Source organism: Colletotrichum gloeosporioides (assembly GCF_011800055.1).
Source record: "Colletotrichum gloeosporioides strain Lc1 chromosome Unknown consensus_39, whole genome shotgun sequence".
NCBI lineage: Eukaryota > Fungi > Ascomycota > Sordariomycetes > Glomerellales > Glomerellaceae > Colletotrichum > Colletotrichum gloeosporioides.
In genome coordinates, this window is record NW_025544684.1 from 172,901 (window position 1) to 194,719 (window position 21,819).

The following is a 21,819-nucleotide window of genomic DNA, read 5'->3' on the forward strand; positions in this document are numbered from 1 at the left end:
CGTCTGTCCAACAGAGAAAACATCGTGGGAGATCTGACACATGCTGCTAAAATGCTCTTTGCTAAGACTGCACCTGTATGGCAAGGGATAATACACAGCAAACCTTTGACGTGACAGCCACTTGAGAATGCTGTGCTGCCCTTCAAGGAGATATTCCGAATTTAAAGCGAAAGGGGAACTTGCCTCGCGATTGAGACTCAGCTTCCCTGCAAGTGATGTAGAAGAGATAAGACACCCACAGTCAGACTTTCGGATTTGGCAAGGTATCTGCCAGCTATGCCGTGACTGGGGGCCGGGTTGATATACTTCTTTGTATGCTGCTGGAAAGACCCTAAGTAGAACGGATGAGCAAGGCAAAGCAGCAGGCAGGATATATATCAGAAGCCTTAGTGCCCAAAGCTGCCTGTTCTGCTGCGTCTGAGGCGCAGATACGCTTGTTGATTGAAGTCTGATATCTCCTCCCTGTACCACCAGGTCCTCAGAACTCTCCCCCAGATGATGAGGTGCACGGGTTGCTTTGTCATGAATTTCCCTCAAACATTGCGGTGGGACGAGCACGGCACCTTCTGCTATTGGCATGTCGTCTTCTAGATTTGTGAGCTGCTCCTTGCTGTCCCAGGCGAGCACTTCATCTATTTTGAGGTGGTTCTACCACTGATTTTCGGCAGCCACTCGGAGTTCTTTCACAGTCATATGAGCACGTAATCAATCGTGTGAGACAATTTATGCCTACGATTAAACGCCTTCCCAGCATGCTGTGACACTCGCGTGCAGCAGGCATTCCAAGCATCCCTAGGCGTTTGTTCTCTCCTTTGCATGGCGTCCGGCCTGACTCCTAAGATTCCGCATTGGAATAGTCGGCGTATGCCAGGATGCGCTGGATCTTCAACGAACCCTCGCCAAGGTGTGCACCGGAGTCGCTTTGGGGCTGAATGGCTCGATATACGTTCATATTGCCCGGGCTACCTAGGAAAACATTCGGGAGCTGCTGCTCTGCAGCAGAATCTCCTTCTTTCAGCCTGGACACTACCATGCTCGATCTGTCAGCGACGGCAAAGGCAAACTTGGTGCGGAGGTGGGGGGTTTGACGGCTCAAGACATCACGGAGCTCTGCGGAGTGGTTTGGCTCTCCATGGACATGATTGATTGTCGGCGGATGATGTGATATCAGGATAAAAGGCTTGCTGTGAGCGAGTGTGTTCCCGCGGGCCTTACATACCTCGGCAGAGTTTAGAAACGCAGTGAGTATTGGAGATTATGCAAAACCTATCCCACACCTCCGTTGAAATTGTTCTGGGTCTCGCCGTGCAATGAGACTGCGTGTGCGATTCTGAGCCCGAGTCCTGGCGGACGCATCGCAGCGAGCTCTCTACAGCCCTCGAGGGCCAGAACGATTTACCCGAAGGCTGGGAAGACGGTCTGGTTCTGAACACTATGTCGGTTCAGCCACAGCATTTCGGCCGGGCTCAGAACCTGCTGTCAGGGGCTCGTGGGCCCGAGACGAATCCCCGGTCTGGTGTATGAGCAGCATTTGAGTCTTCCGCCTTTTTTAAGACGGCGTCGGCCGGTCTCGAGCGATTCCATTGGTGGACTTTGTGGTCCCAGGCATGCGACGTCATCGGTCAAAATGTTGCTGCCGGTGAAGCTCAATATCCACGCATATTTAGAATGGGAGACGTGGATGTTGAAGTCTTTGAGAGAACGGCCGCAGAAGCCCATAAACAGCGCTGTTCGATGGGAGCAATACGCCTTTACGCGGGCGAATTAGTTCTCGTTCTCAAGAACGACCAGGATGTGGACGATAGCCCACTCGTATTCGGAAAAGGTCAGGCTCTTGGACGAGTTGTAGGCCGAAATGGATGCCAGGCCGCGGAAGACGTCCAAGTCAACCAGCTCGAACGCGTTTTCCGCCGACCCGCCGACCACCAGCATGGATCCCTCTTTGTTTCCCCGTCCGCACGCTAGACGGAGGTATAAGCCACGGTAGTAAGGAATGCAAATATCGTCGGCAGCCCACAAGACGCCCGCAGCGTTCGCGGCGCCTATCTCGCTCGTTGAGTGGCCGACGACGGCTGCGACCTCCATGTCTAAAGATTGCCATTTGTCCACCACCTGCACAATGCGGACGGCCGTGCAGAGCGGCTGCTTCATCTCGGCTTTGGCAACGCGCGAGTTGTTTTCACGAGGCCTTTCCCCGCGCGGAGACCATGTTAGGCGGTCAGTAGACGGCACCCTCGCAAGTCGTTCCGCCAGCAAGGCTATTCTCGATGCTGCCGCGGTCGATAAAGCGACGAGACAGGCACAAATGACAGTCCAATGACCTCCCTGCCCAGTAAAGACGGCCACAACGCGTTGGGCCGGTCTCTCCATGATCGCGTCGGTGTCCACACGGTGCCCCACGATGCTCGCGGCGTTTGCTTCAGCACCTCGGCAATTCTCCACAAACTTTAGTCGGAGCTCGCCGTTGCAAAGGGGAGGCAAAGGGGAGGCGGCTACGGCGGCTGTGCAGACTGTATCCCAAGTCCTTTAGGCTCACAAACCGGCCCTCGTCCGTGTGTAGGTAGCCTGTCATGTTGCCGAGCTGCCTCATCAACGACGTCTCGGTGGTAGCTGGAAATGAAAAAGGAAAAAGCACTGGTGGCTCGTTGTGGTGGTGATACGGCGATGATGGTGTGACTGTTGCGTAGGACTCGGTAAAGCATGCGCGTTAGTGGCCTCTAGCCCGAAGCTACCGTCGTTAGCAATGGCTCTCGACAACTCTTACAACACGGCGTCTCACTTGTTGACCCTTGCACGGCGTGGCTCGCTCACCTCGGCTCGCCCACCTTCGTCGGCGGCCAGGGTGCTGGCGACGTTGGCTGACGCAGATGCTCTTAAAAAGGCTCAATCAGCGGGCTCGGCCTGTCGAACAGGAAGTTTGGCGGAACGGCCGCTGCTTCAGCATGGCTGCAGACCCTCTTAACGCTTCCCTCCAGGGGGCTGTTGCCCGCGTCCCCCTCCTTACTCTTGGCGGGTGACCTGTCGAAGAAGTTCGAGTGTGGCCTCGGCTTCAATGGGGTCCCCGGCCGGCGTCCCAGTTCCATGGGCATCCAAAGACTGGGGCCGATCCGCCTGAGGGTCTAAATTCAGTCCCGATCGCCGGTAGGTGTTTTGGATGACAGCGGATTGCGCGCTGGCGCTTGGCCTGAGAGGATAGACTGGCCTAGTTGTTCGCTTCATGACCAAAATCCCGGACGAAGGGGGCCCTTGAATGGTAATGTTATGAGATGAAATGAAACGGCCAAGTACACAAGCTGGACTCACAAATTTGACATTCTTTCAGGAAAGAAAGCTTCATTAGTTGGCGTAAATCCGAATGTCATAAGTGGCGCACGATGCATTGTCGCGGTGGAAGCACTTTGTTGTTAGGATTAATAAGGGCTGACTTGACGTTCTTCCCACGAGTTGATCATTGTTTCCACAAGCAAAGAAACCGAATCTTAAGCTCTTTGTCTAAGATACAGTCCGTTGCGTTAACAGCGTCCACCCCGCAATTTACAGCCTAAAAAAGGCAAAAAAAGGGGCTTTTTACTGAAAAACCACTAGATCGCCCTAAACTTTATATACTAATAGCTCTATATATACGTAATACGCGTATTTAGAAATTTAATTAATTATTATACTAATTAAGAGCTATTTAATAACATTATTTTTATTTATATATATATTATATATATAGAGTTACTAGTATATAAAATTAAGGCCGATTTTAAGGGTTCTTTTAAGTAAATAGTTTAATATAATATACTAGGGGTTTTAGTTTTTCTTTTTAGTATTATATTTAGTATCTACTAGCCTAAAAACCCCTTAAATTACCTTCTACTTTATACTTTAATAACTCTATATATACGTAATATACGTAGCTAGAAATTTAGATAATTTATCTACTAATTAAGGGCTATCTAATAATATACTTTTTATTCTTATATACTATATATATAGAGAGTTATCAAGGTGTGAAGTTTAGGGTGATTTAGGGGGTTTTTAGGCTAGCGGAAAATTTTCCTTCTAGGTCAAAGTTAGGGGCGGACGCCGTTAACGCAACGGACTGTATGACAAAAAAAGTGGTTCCTTTCATCATTATCCACAAACCTTTCCAACCAAAAGCCTAAATTTGAGCGACTGATGAGCTCAGTTTTGATGCAGAAACTTCTGGGCGTCTGGACCGCCCTTAGAGCAAGATTAATGCGGGCTTATCGGATTTTGTTGCTTTTATCTCTCGTGCTGGTATGACATATTTAGAATTGTAGATTTCATTACTCCTAGATGGAAGAGAAATTGGCATAACCCCAGTCTCTTCTTCATATACGTTTTCAACACATATGTGCATTATGACCACGAAGCTTCTTGAATATGACGGTTCCTATATCAGACTTAGCATTCATGGTGGCCGAGCTTCCTTTCCGAATAACAATGAACCCCCCGAGGCCCATGTCCCGCCAAATTCATACCATTCCGTTGAGAAGGAACGAACAGTATCCCTGCGGATGCCTGCAGTGAAGTTTTTACCGCATTTTCTAGATAAGAAACGTGCGCCACAGGTCTATGCGTATTAGCAGAGGACGAGGACAAAGCAGCTATACCAGAATCCACAGTCCAATCTCAAAATCAAGTTATTTGTTTTGCATTCTCATGTGGGAAGTAATTCAAAGTGGGTATTTGCAGTGTAAGTAATATGAAGCCCGGAAAGTGGAGACAGAAGAATGTTAGGTTCATGAAGCTCTCTGAGATCTGAATCAGCGCCCGCCGCAAAGCAAGTAAACTTGTCAACATCCATCAATCAACCAACCAATCATGAAGCTATCACGAGGCAATCAAATCCAGTTTGAGCCTCAAATTTGATCGGTTGCCTTGGAGTGGGCGCTGATCTGATTGCATACCTAGAACTATACCCATAACTGATCTGCTTTATATGGCGTATTTAAGTTCAGGTATCTCAACTCTTTCACTGCTCCGATGCTAGGAAAGCACGCCAGTATGGACTGTACTTAAAAAATCCGGTATCAGTAGAAAAGTCATCACCAGCGCAACCAACCTATGAAGCCTGGCCTGGTTGTCGAGCTCGACCTATTCTTCACGGGCTGGCCGATGATGAAGGTAGCATCTCCCACCGCGGGCGTAAACAAAGACCGTATTTATGGGATTAGTACCCCAAATAATGCGCTGGGAGCGTCAAGCTCACCCTGAAAAAATAGTATAGGTCACTTTAAACTCAATGCCTAGTCACCCAATTACAACAAAATGTGGATGCAGCAATTCCAGAGAACTATTTATATCTCATATCTGATGCTCGGTTGTTCAGATAAAGGAGGTCTTGCTAGTAATATCAGGAACCCCCCTAAGCACCCAAGATTTGCCGCTCTTTTCTTCCGATCAGGTTCAACCACAGAAGTAACTGCCAGTTTCCTAATCCTTAGGGACAGGGAACTTCCTGAGCACCACACATATTGAACGTATGTATATAGCACAGCTTACGGGTCGGTGATCGCTCTTGGTATACCGCTTCTAAAGCCAGTGCGCTGCGTGTAGACCCTTCGTGCCCACTTCCCCTTGCTCTCAGCCTACGAAGTTCTTAAGCGGCCGAATCGCTGACAATGTGATTGCTTTGCAAGTAAGTATCACTCAACATCAGCATGGGTAGGGATTGACTTGGTAGATCAGAGAGGTCTGTATGAAGTGACGTGTGAGAACGTCGGACTGAGTTGTTGTCTTGTGTCTTGAGTATTAGTGTCGGACATTTTACCTCGAAGATGAATGTATCTAGTGGGACGACCATCGCAACCATGGATTTGAGACAAATCCTTTCTTCTCTCACTTGATTTGGGCAGCAACGAGGGAGATGCCGGCTTTGGCTGCTGTTCCTCGGGTTGGTCCAGTCCGGCTTATATGTATGTACTGTGAATGAGATGGGAGGATCGTTAGGAAGCATGATTTTGAACAGTGAGGTCGCTCTCGACTTAGGTGTGTCTACCCTCCCAAGAGGCTTCTAAATATAAAGTTGCTGAGCACTGGCTCTGAAGGAGCGGCCTCTTATTACTCGCGGCGTTTGCACAGCACGTTGCGTCTTTGCAACAGTGCATCCGTCTTACGCTGGTCCCCGTTATGACTGCTTGCCTGCGTGCCCATGAAGATGAATGATCCTGAGCCGTAAGACTTCCTCCTGTGGCTGCTACCGCCGCAGCCCTTGCACCCTCCAACGTCACATCTCAAATTCTCGACAGCACCATCCACAACATCAATTGATATTTTGTTGGGCTCACTCGATGTTAGATCTTTGACTACATTAATCCTATTTTCACATATCATAATATCAACCATAATACGCAGCTGATATCGCCTCGCCTTCGGATTAACCAACCCGCCTCCCTGGACGAAAAGCCAAAGCTCTTTTCAATTGCTCAAGATATGCTGGCAAAGCATATCGCAAACTAGCAGAGTGTTCTCAGCACCCAATCCGCGCTCATGAGCTAGCAGCGGGATCTCATGACGACCCACCAATGTCAGATTGTATTAGAGCACGGGCATCCATACTCCAGGGTTCTGTACAAGATGAAACACATCCATTGGAACGTGCAGGTAAACGACGAGTATGCACGGCGTCTTCTTGAGCGATTGAGGAACAAAATCCTGCCGGCACCTCTTTATGCCCCCTCCACCTTCACCGCCGGCAATCTTTAACGGTCCATAGCCTGCAAAGAATGTCGCTGTGACAGCGCTGGGAACATATTCCGCCGGTACCAAAGGGGGACTCCATACCAATGCTGGTCTCAATTCCAACACTATTCTCAGTGCCAATACTGGTCTCGATACCCAGCTGGCGAACCATCTAACACATTTAACCGACGCGACTTGTATGGGTGCGTCTCCATTCATCATTTGACCCCTCTGTCTCGTCCATTCACATCCTCCGTTTCTCGTTTCATCTATCTTCTTCCCTTCTAATCTTTTATTTCACAATTTGTCACATAGCGGCGCCTCCTTTTGACTGCCTTACGACTGACAGGGAAATATCGAGGGCCAGGATGGTCGGTTCGTTTCCTCCACCATGCCAGACTCATGCTAATATAGATCAGAACTGCAGCATATACATATCGATCAACACATCCGAATATCGTTGACCCTGAGCGTGAAGAAGGAGTTTGTGATGTCTCCGCTATATTGATTAGCATAGAACATAGGGGCACCTAAAAGGTTGGACTGTCTTCGTGATCGGTCAGCTTACACTCCATACGCAGGGTCTATGAAGACGAGGACCGAGGGAGTTTAGAATGATAGACAATACACATTGGTTTCGTTCAGCTATTTGCTTCTTCCCAGATCATCGAGCACGTCTGCAAAGTATGCCTTGATCGATCTGATTGAAGATGTAGATTTCTGGGCAGTTCTTGAGCGACTCTGACAGTGAAGTGATGCAGCCTCCTCCGCAGAACCAGCCGAGGTACTCCGCTCGAAAAGCTTGGAAGTGATTGAAGTCAAACCTTTATCCACTTCAGTACAGTCTGTTTGCTCCCTCTCCACCTACGGGCTATTTGCTACTTTCGTGATGGCTTATATATTCATCCCCTCCCAGAGACCCAGACGCGGGGACCACAAATTGGGAGCTGGAATCAGAAGCTGGGCAGAAATATAGAGAAACAAGCGAGGATTCTAGCAATACAAACTCGCATGCACATTCAGTGCTTCCATCCACAAAAAGAAACGATTTAAAAAGGCAATCTAAACGCTCAATCTTCTTATTACTCTCGAAATATCCCATCTGTGATCTCCAACCCAGAGCAGCCAGGCATGTCCAGCCCACAAGCATTAATTTTGGGTGCTATTTCAATAACAGCGCGAGGACCCCGATGAAATGTATCCAGAGCTGAACGCCATAACCATGGTACCCAAAAGAAGATATCCATTCCGTTTAGAATAGAGCAGCTTTTGGTTTGAATATCAAGATGCTACAAACCCTAAGCACCGCTTTCTTTCAGCATAAGCAACCTCCTTTATATTAACTTCAAGGTCTTTTCCTCAGAATCAGCAATATCTGAATGCAACATGCCCCGAACTGTTCATACTGGCGATCATGATGTTCAAGTTGCCAACATTATTACCGTCCCATATTCATTCCGACGCCCTTGGGCAACTGCATTCGACCGAAAGACATGAATCACCGGGCCGTACCACACATGAATGGTGCATATGCAGTACAGCCTGGAAACATCATCGTCTTTGAAATATTCACCAGACCAGTCGAGAACATTGTATACTAACAGCCGAGGTTCTTTACAATCCCACCTCAAACGGTTTCTTATACGGACCCAATGATCATGCGCTCCACAGTAGTGAAGGGATTTCGGGTGAAAGATCGAGGGATGGGACATCAGCTAGCCCGGACAGTAAATTTCGGTTTGCAGCAAGCATCTTTCCATCTGTCTGGCTTTGTTGTCGAAACGCCTCGCCAGCCTTGACTGTAGTCGTCACACATCGGTCATGTGCGACGTGAACTGACGCAATTGAGCAGGCTAAAGCACCTTGTTATGTATGCGTCGCCTGGCTGTCCATGGTCTGATTGAACGTCTTACATTAGAAGTTGTGTAGCAAATCGAGTGACTGCTTCAAATGCTGTTGGGTTCGTTGGCGAGCGAGGAGGAAACTGGATCGCGCGGGTACCAAATCCGGGTGATCAATGTCTCCTATGCCAGTTGGATCACAGCAGGAACATAGCTCGTGACAAATGCATAGTCAATCCATATGGAGTGGTATTATTATTTACAGGTTAGAAACGAGCTGCGACAGGACCTGCATTGCGAAGGATATGGAAGCCATAATCAAATCCCTCGGCCTTTGCACATTTCATTTTGGTCAGAATCATGGCAATACTCAATACAAAGGAAGACAATACCGTTTGATTTAGCCGAATATGAATAGTGTCGTTCGAAACAGATCGCAATGTGTCTTTAACGTCCTCCGCGGCGGTCTCTGTGGCCTTTGCACATCCGCTTTCCGATAGTAGACTGTGGTACTTCGTGAGGGTACTCTCGAATTGAATGAATCAGTACTGGACCAGGCATTATCATCCTCGTTGGGAGGAATCAAGGTGGTTTCCGTGCTTGTTGGCTATACTTGTTCTGTATCCATCCTTTGTCTACTAGTCTTGCTGTCTAACTCATCAGGTCAGGGACAGCCACGCTTCGTTTCCTTTCCCCAATGGCGCGGCGTAGTATGAGACCGCACGGAGTCAGTCACAGTGGCGCCCCTCCGCACCCACGATTAGCAGCATCTGCCGGTCCGATTCAAAATCATCTCCAGTTCCAGTCGCCCAACTCAAGCGTTGCCCCCTCCTCTGGAACCAACAGCCTTCTCTTCACAAGCATCTCAGGCTCTTCAGTGATCTCGCTGATTGTAAGAACGACGTGTATCGTCCGAGAGGTCCTTACGAAACGTTTGACCAATGTCGTTGATCGCGCTGCCCTCCATTGTCATCATCAGTGAGCCCAGTCATAAGGCCCTCAACATCCATGTCATAGACTAGCGTAGTGGCGTACACGGCTGTCTCAACATTGCCAGCAGGGCTGAGCATAAGCCTAGCTGGTGCAATTTAGTTGCTGCGACCTATCCAGGCAGGAGCAGGTGACTGTCTGATAGACGAGTGAGTAGTTATCAGACTTGCCTTATATTTATAATCATTTGTAGCTGCGTCTGTACTGGACTTTTTGTCCGTATTTATTGTTGCTGCTAGGCGGACTGCTGAAGATCTCCTTGAAGTAGTTCTGAATGCTATTCTCTGTGGATATGGATCAGCTAGCAGGCGAAGTAGACTGAATCAGCAAACGAAGCTGAGACATGGACTCAGTCGATTGGCGTGGAATGAATAGGGTAATAAAGAGCAGAGTGCTGAAAGAGAGAATAAAGGGTGACGAAATGGATTCGATGGCCACATTGAAGCGCTTTTGGGGCAGTATTGGCAAATGGTAGCTCCCCATTGTCTTGTGCAACACCAATTTGTAGCCCTCGAGGATGGCGGTAAGATCGCATGCTGCTCTCGAAGTGCGAAGGTTTTTGATTGTATCCACCGCTCTTCTGGATCGAGGAAGTTGGCGGTGCTGGACAGATAACATGTCAACTCGCGAAGACCGATGCCGGGTCCTTGCCATGGTCCGCTTCTCAGTTTATGAAGTCTTCTGAAACAAGGCCGACGTGCACGCCATGCGTTGCCACCGGAAATCAGTTGAGACTGCCGAAAGGCTTTCACCATACGTAGCGATTTTGAGAAAGACGGTAAAAAGCGCATCATGATCAGAATTATTCAGCGCCTAGCTGTAGACTTGCTCAGCGTAGCTTTCCTATGCCAATAGTTAGCGGGGAGGAACTCTCGATTTTGAAACCGCGTCCAGTCCCATACTCTTTCGTGACGCTCGAGAAGAAAGACAGTCGCGGCAGAGACCGATACACCGCAACGTACGCGTCGCAGCCACGCCGATAAACAGTAGGTGGATGAGGAGCTCTGGCTGTGGATAGTTAGGTAGCAATAGCGTAGGTAATCCTGAGGGGTACCCGCAGCGGCGAGAAAACAAAAAGGAGAGAGAACAGTCCGAATGCTCATGGGTTTATAATGGTAGTGACACTGATTCGTCCTATCGACGCACCGGGTGAAAGACAGATTGAGGTTATATGGAAAGGTATCACACAGGGCATCGCAATACGACCTGCCCGTATATTCGTAGAAGACTCGAGAGGCATCTTTAGGGCACAGCGGGGATGTCGTTGCTCAGGTGAGTTTTCGAATCCTCAAGGCGGCTCGGAGGCCATGCGGTCGGTGCTGTGTGGATCGCCCTGCCAAACGGTCTTCTCAAACTGGATTTTCACATGGATCAGTCAGAGAGAGTCATACATGAAGCCTGAGAATGGTGGGCGTATTGCAAAGCAAACGCGAGTGAAGATCGGTCTGCAAGGAGGCAAATAGACGAAAATTTCCAACAAGCCTTGCTAGTAATGTCAGAACGTGCTACGTGCTTGCTTGGACGAAGGCCTCTACCTGTCTCCTCTGTGTTTGAGTAATTCGAGTTGAATGCTGTTTCCCAAAACACACCGGGGTTTGAGACGGCGGAGAGAGGCAGAGGCCGGTACGAAAACGGCAATGTCGAGCCGCGCCCGAGGAAAAAACTACGCAGTAACTTGCCATGAGCCATACTTCAAGTTTAAGTGATCTCAAGCTAGGCGTGGTGCGAGAGACTGCGATACCTGCTTGTCTGGTGAGGGATGGTTGATAATTGTGGGTCGAGTGGCGGCCCGTTGTCGCAAATGCACTTGTGTACACAGTTTTGTGCACAGTCTTGTGCATGGTCAAGTGGCTGCACAAGAATTTGCCCACGAGCCGACACTAGCCGAGGCGCTTCCCGACTGCTTTTTGTACTAAATATGCGGTACATTGTGCCGTCGCCTTACCTAAGCCACTCCAGTCGTCAAGGCCCACAATGGCAGAATCGGGCACGGACCCCACCGCCTTCGACCTCAGGCAGTACGTACCTAGCACCTCTGAGCCAAGCGCCGAGGAATCGGACGGTGCGGCCGGCGTCGACCCACCTACCACCCGGAGACCGTTTCCCAGAAGGCTCCTGTTACAAAAACAATCCAATTTCCCTCCAACAGCCGCATCTGTACAGCTGTATCCAGAAATTGTGCGCTTCAAATTCTACCTTTACCTATATTAAAAGGGTGCTGATGCAGTCTCCAGACAAGCATGCCTCGCCTGTCTAAAGCGAAGCGACGAGCTCAGACGGCCAAGGCCACGGCGGCCCGAATGGCAAAACGAGCTCTTGCCGCCGAGGAGGCCGCGATAATAGCAGACACCGCACCAGCTTCTGGTATTCTTACTCCGTCAATCTAATTGGGGATAAAATGCTGACCTAGTAGAACCAACAGCAACCACGAATGCCGATGCTACCTCGGCTAGTATTACTTCAACAGAGTTAACTATCATCCGGATGTGCGACAATCAATCGCGCATGAATGCAACCAAGCGCATGCCGGATGGCCCAGATGCGGTTAAGTTCCTCTAGAAGTGGGACGAGGAGCAGGGACGATGGATGCCGGTGACACACAATGAGAAATAAACCTGGTACAAAAAGGCAAGTACAGGCTGCACACGAATGCTGAATTCAGCCGACTTATGGCCTTGGTGCTGACTGTTAATTCAACTTGAAAGTGGCCCTATATCTAGCGAGCGACGTCATTTCCGTCGAACATGGGCAATGATGACGGAGGTCGGGGCCAGCTTCACAGTTGGCCGCCCCATTTGGAGAAGGCGAGAACTTCATCGCAAGTCATCAGAAACTGAAGTCCGAAAATGAAATTGCAAGTACTTCTCGAGACGGCTGAAGCTCGAACGCCAAAGACCCTCCCTTTACCGTGGCAACTTTGAAAGATCATGAGCTAGACAATGCCAAGTCCCGCAGATATGCATGCTCCACTTTGATTCAGAACAGCCTGTTGCGATCTACAAGTAGGAATGTCATCAGCTGCATCCATATAACTACTCGCAACTTACTGGGAATGGAAATATCACCTATTGGCCAGCGATAATGGGCACCATCCCCGACGCTGATGACGATGCTCGTTGAGATATTAGGACGTTGCATACATGGCCACCAAGTGTTTCGAGCCAGTAGGCCATGGACATACATTGCAAGCCATCTTTCGTATGAAATCAACACATGATGTTCAGGTCTGTTGTGGTATCTCTAGATTTCAGCTCGGCAGTAAACCCCGTCAGAATGAAGCGGAGGCCAATCACAGCAAACGTGGAGACTTATAAAGCAAGCAACTGTGGATGAGTCCCCATGAGGGCGGGTAGCTCTTCTTTCCTCGGATCTGTAAAATGGACCAGAAGCATCGAACGACCACCCAAGTATGGAAGCTTTTAAATTTCGTAGACGCAGAGTTCTCAAAAGCTACCGCCAGCATGGGAACTTTCCAAAAGCCTCTAGCAACGAACACAGGACATGCGGTCGCCGACGTGATGACCCCTGGGGCTCGCAAATATTCGAAGAGAGAATATAACGAGCCAGGCTTCTTTGAAAATTACTGCCACATCAGCGTATGAATAACTAAAGAACCGTGTCCGAAGGCCCCAGCCACGCTAAGAAGTCGCACACGAATGGTGCCGAATATATTGAACGGCCGTAGTAATTATGACCGTTCCAACATATCTAGCGATTGAATCCGGGCCACTCTGAATAGCGCAGAGGAAGCACGGTTTGCGAAAAACCTGCAAGAATGCACAAAATAGTCATGGATGGGGTTCCTCCCGTTTGCGCTGGGGATCTCAGTACTCGCAGATTAGGTCACCACTGACGGTGGACCTCAAACACTGAAGAGCTCAATAAGCAGCAAGTCATAAATGAATGTTTCTTTTATTCATTGCCTCTGCTTGTCTGCTACTTTCTGGGCCCAGGGGTAACATTGCCTTCAGAGTCACTGCCCTGCTATGTGCTGTTATGGTCTCGACATGCACGAGGCTAGAGTTCAATCTTCATGGTGGATGTACCAAGGGTGGGCTAGGCGCATCCAGCCATTATTGCCAGAGCGTCAGAGGGCAAGCATGAGCAATCAAAACTTGGAGTTCCAGGCAGTAACGATAAGTATCTGGTTGCTCTGTCAGTCCGTCAAGATATTCCTACTAGACCACCAAAGTTAAGCGCAGGGCCTTGAGTTTGAGATGCGAAACCCATAACCCATTTAAAATTCATCTTGGTATGTGCAACGTGAAGACCAAAGACCAAGGGTTGCAAAAAATGAGAGTGGAGGGGAACAGAGGGAACCTTGGGCCGGCTCAACCCACGCCCGGCTCGCTACCATCATCATCATGATCACCATTATCATTGTATTTAAGGTGGAATTGGCCAGGGATTCCGCCATGCAGGTCTGGTTCTTCAACTTCCTGATACTGCATGACGTTGTACAAGCGGGAGCCATAGACAATGCACGTTATTTGTTGACTGTACGCCTGACGCTGACTAAACTTCAACCTCGGACAATGTCAAACGATTCAAATTCCACGCCAACGAATACGGTAGCAAACCCAAGACACAAATCAGCGATACGAATGCGAAAAGCGCAATTACCAGAGTTGGATGCTAGCCCGTGACTTGTTTCTTCTGAGATAACATACTTCCGCCAAACATACATCATTACCACGTTCCCTGACTAGCAATAATCTCCGACTTTGATTCCAACACGTGCAAGCTTGATGCCAAGCCTAATGGACGATCAATGGGGTCCCAAAAGAGTGTGGATAATCTATCCAAGTTCTTGTCTTGGCGATACGACTAAACTGCAAGTATCATGAGGAGTATCATGAGAATTAAAAAAATGAAACATGAAAAGTTGCACCCGCAACTGTGATCTGTAGAAGTCTGGCCCAGATCTGGGTATCTACTTTTGCAAGCCGAACGAGATTCTGGGCAAGACGGAACCATTGAGCTGCTATAAATGTATAAAAAGAATCAGGAGAAGGAAATGCTCTATGTCGGCTATGACTGTTGTCTCGCCGAGATTTCGGAGTGCGTTGGGGATTGGGTGATCTAAGAGAGCAGTCGCTACTTAGCAACGATCGTGCGAGGTCTTTGAAAGTGGGGATTTAGAAGGCGGAGGAAAGGTTGAGAGCAGCATTCCAGGGTTAACAGAAGCCCTAGGTCCAAGATATTCCACTGCCGTTGTAGCCATTGAGGCGAGGGAGCTTTCAGACATTTAGTCTTTTCGACAGCTCCCACAGAGCGGTAGTTGCTTTCAAGATGAAGAGTGATTAGGTAACCCTTTTCATCGGTAGACCCGAAATCAATGCAAAGGAGCTGAACGGGGACAGCTTGAAGAGTCACCACAGTCCTGCGACGTGTAATTCGAGACACTTCGTCGTTCACAAAGGAAAGCGTGACTACCTACAAAAGTCATCACGCTGACCAGGGGACTGCAGGGTTGGAAAGGCGGCTCTTGTCACGAAGTTGTTGGCATTCTGCAGACGGTCAGGGCTGGCTCCCTGGAGCTGGAAGGAAAGCGATGGCGTCGGTATCTTTCCAGGTGATGACGACAGTTGTGGTGTAACTCGATCAGACTGCAGAGGAAAGACTACCAGGATGATGGAGGATTGCAGCAATTGAATCGGAGTCTCAGCGTAAAGGGTTGAAACGGGTGGCGTTGCTGAGGTCTGAGTCAACGGCCGGGAAGGACAACAGGAGATGATGGCCTCGCAACTCACTTGTTGGGAATGAACCAGCGTCTTTGGGAAAGCTCACAAAGAAAGTACGACCAAGGGAAATATAAGGTTCGTATGACACTGATGTGGATTGGATGACATGGTCGATAGTAAGTGTATGGGATGCCGTGGGGTTTTGAGATCTCCCCCGAAAACTCACCGAGCATCACGAACGCACGCGCACGCCGTGGCTTCCACGAAGCCTTCCTTGTTTCAGAGCAATGTTTACAATAACACCCTTAAAATGAGCAAGTTCAAACGATAACTTAGAATTAATTTGAAATGCGAAGCCCACTGCCATTCTTTCGATAACATGTGTGAGACAGTTCATCATGCGAGAATCAAATGTTGGTCCTTCATAAGTAGGTAGTCTCCATAATCCAATGCGGTGTTAGACTCAGTCATAGAAGAAATGGAAGACACTAGTAGTAAGATCCACATCGATTGTCACTTGATTACGATAAATGACACTATTCAAATCAACGGCCACAACCTTTAGTTTCGGCTATTGAGGAGCGTCAGGATGGCTGCAAGGGCACTTGACATCCCCTCGGCAATGCCAGCACTTTCAAAGAACATCTACCATGCACAATGCACTATAGACATCTGAGAACGCCTGAGCCGACTCCGTCTACGAGAAAACACCATCTTGGCGACAGTTCAATGTCGATTGAGGATACTCCGAAGCAACTTCCGATGCTATAGACCTGACAGAAGCTGGGTTGTAATCGAATATGGCAACCGTGCCGCCCTGAGAGCTAAAGCGACGTACGATGGTCAGGCCGATGCCGCTAGCGCCGTCGGTGATGATGACTGATGTTGGAGCGTTGCTAATTGCCATTACGACATGTGTATGTGAGTGATATGAGCTGTCCTTCGCGAGTGAACGCACGTAGCATTCGGTGGATATGTTCTCGATCGCAGTGATAGTTGATTGCAATTCTCAACGTTAATTTCCTTCCTTCGAAACCTTCGGCGTGTAATTCCACTGGGGAGACGGAGGTGTTTGGTTTTGGTCACATTGGCAATTACGAAAGTTTGCACTGAAGCATTCGAGGAGGGCAATCCCAGCTCTTTCGGAGTTGAGTAGACAAAACGCCAGCTCCGAGAGATTCTGTCTAAAACTCACTCTCTCCAGGACCATTCTTACCCTACTCCAAAATGGCATCCACGGCCATAGCGCCGCCGTCCAGACGACGTGCTCCTCGAGTCTGGTGGCTACGCACTTGGCCTGCCAGAGTCTCCACTTCAGGGAGTCAGAGAGGGCCATGGCGGGTGTTGTCGGTTTGACGCTCACACTAAAGCAACATCCGGCTGGCCAAATTGACGTTCCTCAATGCTGAGGGCCATAAAAATTCGTTCGGTGCAGATGATGATGCCTTTAGTCGCAGTGAAGGTGCTGGCGCCCTCGTCCTTAAGCGCCTGGGAAAGGCGCTTGCTGAGAGAGATTCTTTCCGTGCTGTCATCCAGACGACGGGCACCAACTCGGACGGGTGGACAGAATGTGTGACGATGCCTTCTGACGAGTAGCCGGCGCTTATCAAGTATGTCTACAAAGCCAATGTACTTGACTACTCTGCGACTCAGTATGTGGAGGCCTATGTAAGTTATCACCAGGACCTATCGCTTGAACTTGCATGTAAGTTAAAGCCATATTGAAAGTGCCATCACCTTATAGGGCACGGGCAGAAAAGCCGGAGATTCTTTGGAAGCGCGAGCCATCTCGAGAAGCATTAGATCAGGTACGACGAAGTTACAGGATATCTAGATAGGAAGTCTGAAGCCAAACATAAGGACTTTATATGTACTAGTTACTATATTAATGAAAGGCTGACTTCACTCCCTAGATCGGTCACTTGGGAGCTGCGGCTGGTATTGCGGATATTATTAAGGGCTTCCTGGCAATAGAGAACGGAATGATAACCCCAAATTTCTACTTCACAACCAGCCCAGTCCCGTCATCCTCTTCGACGATCGAAACACGGCTGTCAAGAACTAATGAGGTCAAAGAAGAGTCACGTCTCAAGGCGCACATTGTCAGCCAGCCCATCTGTACTGCTTTTGCAGATTGCGCTGATTGACGAGCTCCGCTCTCGGGGAGTGACGCCCAAGAAAGTTGCTGACCACTCAAGCGAAGTTATTACAGCGGTGTACTGCGCTGGAGCGCACACGCAACGTGGTGCCGTCGCCATTGCTTACATCAGAGGCAAGGATTCCTCTGGCCTGGCCGGTCTCAAGGGCGGCATCATGGCTGTGGGATGCTCCTATGATCAAGATCAAGCACGATCGTTTCTCGCGCAGAATGAAGAAAATATTGGCGGTGTCACTACGGTGATCTGTGTGGACTCTCCGATCAGCGTCACCATTTTGGGTGCCTCAGCCGCTTTCAAAAACCTGCGAACCATCCTCAAGAAGGAGAGCATGTTTGCTGATATCCTTTAGGTTGATGTCGCCTACTACTCCAGCTATATCTGGGGTACTGCCTCAGATTATGCTGCTTCTATCGATATCGAGCCAAACAGCTCAGATGAAGATAAATCAAGCGTGTAACTATTATCTCTGATGCCTCTGGTGGTGAAGTTGCGCTTGAGTTGCTTGAGGGCTACTACTCGGCGCGCAAACTGGTGTCTCCTTTTCTCTTTGGGAAAGTAATCACGGTGATGGTTTCTCTATCGGCAACAGAGGAGGCGGGGGGCAAGACTCTCGACCTGCCAATAGAACTAGGTCCTCATAGTGCTCTTGGTGGCTTTATCGAGCAGATTTTGTCTCACAGAGGGATCAGCAATGTCAGTTATAAGTACATTCTCACTAGACTTCAGAGCGTCGCCGACACGAGTCTGCAGACTGCAGCTTGCCTCTGAGGCTTTTGCTAAAGGTGTCTCTCTGGAAGTTTGAAAGATTGATAGTAATTCTCAATTGCAGCTTCTCGCCGACCTACCGCTATATCCCTGATTCCACTCAAAAGTCTCCCGCTGTGACTCTCGCGTTGCAAAGGGACTTTGGGCACAGATGTTTCCCACTCGAAGTCTCCTGGGAGCGTTAGTATCCATGATGCACGAGACGCAAACGGTATGGCTCAGCTTTCTCCGACTTGAGGACGAGCCTTGGCGTCACGGGCACAAGGTTGGCAGCACCGTACTTCTCCCTGGAGCTGGTATGACTAGTATCATTCCAGAGGCTAGTCAACACGTTGTTGCATCGAAAAAGCATGCTCAAGCTTTCCGTCTACGCGATGTGTTTCTGTTCGTTGCCATGGCACGCCCCGAAAGAGTTGCAACAGAAGTATTTGCCCACATGAGGCTCCGCCTTCAATTCACAATTGGATTAAACCCTGCACCGGGGTGAGAGCTCACCTTGTCTTCGTGCATGGGCGGTGATCAGCTGAGAGACAACTGCCGTGGACTCATGACGATAAGCTGCCATGGAAATACGACACCGTAGATGGCATAAGAAGATGCTACCATTGCAGCCTCAAAAGCCGCGAAGTACCATCGCATTCACAAGGTGTCGAATCTCGAGTACGCCTATGAAAACTTCTACAACCACATGAACAGTACTTCTTGGAAATTCGGTGAGGTTTTCCAGTGAATTGAGGGCTGCCATGTAGGCGACGGCCAGAGCACATGCAATATCGGAGTCACCGATATCGGGGAGACCTACATCAATGGTCAAATTCCTCATTCACGCTGGTACCCTCGAAGCAGTCTTCCAGAGCTGGCTTAGTAGCACGTAAGTAGATGACGAGGACAGAGGCTTCGACTGTCGGAGAACATTCGTGCCTGTTCACTTTACGGAGTTTGAAATCGGAGCTGATGTTTACAGCGACGTGGGCTACATTATGCCTTTACTCTGCCTCCCGTAGCAGCGATATGACTTTACGAATTTGTCTGCGGAAATGTTCACGTTCGACAATGATGTTTCCAAGCCTTACACCGTGATCAAAAACTTCCGAGATGCCGAGCTGAACATGGACGACGGCAGCAGCTGCGAAGACAACGAGGTTGACTCAACAGACATTATTGGATGTCAGAAGTACGCTGGAATTGTGCCTTGGGTGTTATGGAGCCAAAGGAAATCAACCGAGTGATATCTGCTATTAAGCTCAAGGACAGGACGGCTGAGCTATGCTTGTAATCCATGCCGGAGACTCTGTCCTAAGTGCTAACATTGACGATACCGGTCAATCGGATGGCGCTTCACTTGAACCCAGCAGCCACGCTTTTGCGGCTCGTCCCAAACACAACGCCGTACGCAACTCGGTCGTCGCAGGACTACCTGGGGACATCGACAGCCCAAGGCAACTTCGCTACGCGGTCATCAAGGCCTCCAAGAGCCGATTAACCGATAAGACAGCAGTCCTCGGCAAAGCGTTCAAGCGTGGCACACTGGATAGCCCCTTGCCAAAGAACATTCTAAAGGCCGATCTTTTGATCATTTCCAGCGATGTAGATGAGAATGACAAGCGCGACCAGTTCTTTCAGCAGGTTCTCAAACTCACCAAGCCAGAAGCGGCGGTTCTCATTGTTGTCAAACAAGAACCCATTCCTGGTTGACTGTCTTTGGAGTTGAGGGAAATAAGCGCCCTACACTGTACTGGGGTGCCAAGAACGCAGATGCAAGTCCCATCGACAATAGCACGTCAGCTTGGCCGGCATTTGTCATGGCGGACAACCATGTCCAAAGAGTCTCGACAATTTTCCAAGGATCTACAGGAATTGGTTCTCTCCCAGAGCCACACAGTGTCAACGAAGACCTTGGCCGACGGAAAAAGTCTGATGTTGCAGAAAGCGAGCTTCTCATATCTCTGTTGAAACTTGAGAAGCAGCTTGGTACTCGAAAACTTGTCGGAGAAGTAGCACAAAGTTGTGAAGGCTCTATATCTGGCGGACCAGCGCCTTCTCTGGATCACCTGTGGCGACAGCCCATCAATCGACGTGGCTGGTGGGTTGGCACGCTGCGTCGACAGCAAAAGTGCTTCCAGGTTCTGCGTCCGAGCCAAGAAACGGGCCTCAACACAGTCCAGCCCTTGCATCTCGTATCTTGTCTTCGGAAACCACAAAAGATGATGAGTTTCGTGAACGCGATGGGGTCTTGCAGGTGACCCACATCTACAGAAGCTTGGCCGAGAATGAGTCCATCAAGCACCACTTGCATGGTTCGACCCGGGTCACATCTGTCAGCGCTGAAGAGAAATTGAGGTTCTAGATCGAGGGACCTGGTCCGCCGAACACCTTGAAATTCATCAAGGTCGGCCATGTCAAGCGTCTCTCGCGATAAATGAAGTGGAGATCAAGGTGAAGCCCACGAACATCAATTTACAAGATATCATGACCACTATACGACTCGTTCTCATGTATTTCTTTGGACAAAAGGACAACGGCGTCGTTATCAAGACGGGCAGCCAGGCAAGCCGCTTAAAGCCCGGTGACTGCGTGAGCTTCTTGGGCGTCGGTACACACACCACAAAGATCCAGGTCGATCATCGCGTTGTTGCACATCTGCCTGACGCCATAACCTTCGAGGAGGCTGCGGACTTGCTCGTTGTCCATACCACTGCGTACCATGCCCTTGCCAATCTCGCTAAGTTAACGAAGGCCAAGTTGGTTCTGATACAAGCTGTAACTGGTAGTGTGGCCCAAATAGCTGTGTGGATTGCGTTTCACCTGGATATGAGCGTCCATGTCACCGTTGGTTGGGAAAACAAGCGGAGGCTATTGGCTAATACGCATAATCTCCTTAAGAAGCATCGTTTCAACTCCCGCGATGCTAGCTTCATTAAAAGCGTGATGCGCGGGACGAATGGATGAGGAGTTGACTGTGTTTTCAATTCACTCCCTGGGCAGCTTCTTCGGACATTGTAGAAGTGCCTGGCCACCCTTGGCACTTTTGTCGAGATTGGTCTCTGCAACATTCTCAACGATACCCGGCTCGACACGAAACAGTTTGGAAAGAGCACGGCGTTCAAATTCTTCAACAAGTTTACACTATATGAAGAGGATGCAGCTGCGCTAAGACAGGACCTCAACGAGACCTTCAAGTTGGAATCCTTGGCGCTATTGATTATGTCGTCTATTCTTACCTGAGTGAAGAAAAGTATCTTGTCTCACTCGGCCTTGAGGACGTCCGCTTCGCAGACGGAGATTGTACAGCTGTCTAGGTTTTGCCCAGAGGATTGGAATGTTATTTTCGCAAGATCACTGGCGAGCTTCTTCACATTTGCAGTTGTGACAAGTTCTTCAAACGGGCCAATGACTGCCTTGCGCAGCGGACGCTTGGGCAAAAGATTGCGGATCGCCATCCCAGGTTGCTTCACGTCTCGAGTCGTGCTGATGATTTAAACACGCACTTGGTAGCAGTGGAAGCAGAATCACAGAACGCGTTTCCGGAGGAGATCGTCATATCGCGGACCCGATGGCCTTAAATGAGGGCATCCATTCCTAAGTCGGCAATAAAGGCCCTGAAACTAGGTTCAGAGTCACTGCTCGCTAAGAGTTCTGTACTGATACTTTGCACCCAGGTTGCGATTTGCTTCGGGTTGAGCTGGG

At 49.3% G+C, this 21,819-nt stretch overlaps 6 protein-coding genes and 1 pseudogene across 7 annotated transcripts; all 7 read left to right on the forward strand.

The window, feature by feature from the left end:
- Positions 1-16,435: 16,435 nt before the first annotated feature.
- On the forward strand, positions 16,436-16,804 carry GCG54_00015400 (Reducing polyketide synthase FUB1; the record flags this gene model as incomplete). The annotated part of the gene is made up of 2 exons (XM_045415186.1): positions 16,436-16,554; positions 16,579-16,804. The coding sequence occupies 2 exons, from the start codon at positions 16,436-16,438 to the stop codon at positions 16,802-16,804; spliced, it is 345 nt and encodes a 114-aa protein (XP_045265000.1).
- On the forward strand, positions 16,805-17,716 carry GCG54_00015401 (Highly reducing polyketide synthase cla2; the record flags this gene model as incomplete). Its single annotated transcript, XM_045415187.1, has 2 exons — positions 16,805-16,876; positions 17,342-17,716. Coding segments are annotated over 2 exons (447 nt in total), but the record flags the coding sequence as incomplete, so codon positions are not given.
- A 4-nt stretch (positions 17,717-17,720) lies between these two features.
- On the forward strand, positions 17,721-18,317 carry GCG54_00015402 (Reducing polyketide synthase hmp8; the record flags this gene model as incomplete). Its single annotated transcript, XM_045415188.1, has 3 exons — positions 17,721-17,820; positions 17,855-18,060; positions 18,087-18,317. The coding sequence occupies 3 exons, from the start codon at positions 17,721-17,723 to the stop codon at positions 18,315-18,317; spliced, it is 537 nt and encodes a 178-aa protein (XP_045265002.1).
- An 8-nt stretch (positions 18,318-18,325) lies between these two features.
- GCG54_00015403 (Highly reducing polyketide synthase curS1) lies at positions 18,326-18,862 on the forward strand (the record flags this gene model as incomplete). The annotated part of the gene is made up of 3 exons (XM_045415189.1): positions 18,326-18,615; positions 18,663-18,711; positions 18,761-18,862. 3 exons carry the CDS (start codon positions 18,326-18,328, stop codon positions 18,860-18,862), a joined length of 441 nt encoding a protein of 146 aa, XP_045265003.1.
- A 35-nt stretch (positions 18,863-18,897) lies between these two features.
- On the forward strand, positions 18,898-19,136 carry GCG54_00015404 (annotated as a pseudogene). Its single transcript has one exon. A coding segment is annotated over exon 1 (239 nt).
- Positions 19,137-19,169: 33 nt separating this feature from the next.
- On the forward strand, positions 19,170-19,827 carry GCG54_00015405 (uncharacterized protein; the record flags this gene model as incomplete). Its single annotated transcript, XM_045415190.1, has 2 exons — positions 19,170-19,306; positions 19,488-19,827. 2 exons carry the CDS (start codon positions 19,170-19,172, stop codon positions 19,825-19,827), a joined length of 477 nt encoding a protein of 158 aa, XP_045265004.1.
- Positions 19,828-20,601: 774 nt separating this feature from the next.
- Positions 20,602-21,357, forward strand: GCG54_00015406 (Reducing polyketide synthase hmp8; the record flags this gene model as incomplete). Its single annotated transcript, XM_045415191.1, has 2 exons — positions 20,602-21,057; positions 21,136-21,357. The coding sequence occupies 2 exons, from the start codon at positions 20,602-20,604 to the stop codon at positions 21,355-21,357; spliced, it is 678 nt and encodes a 225-aa protein (XP_045265005.1).
- Positions 21,358-21,819: the final 462 nt, after the last annotated feature.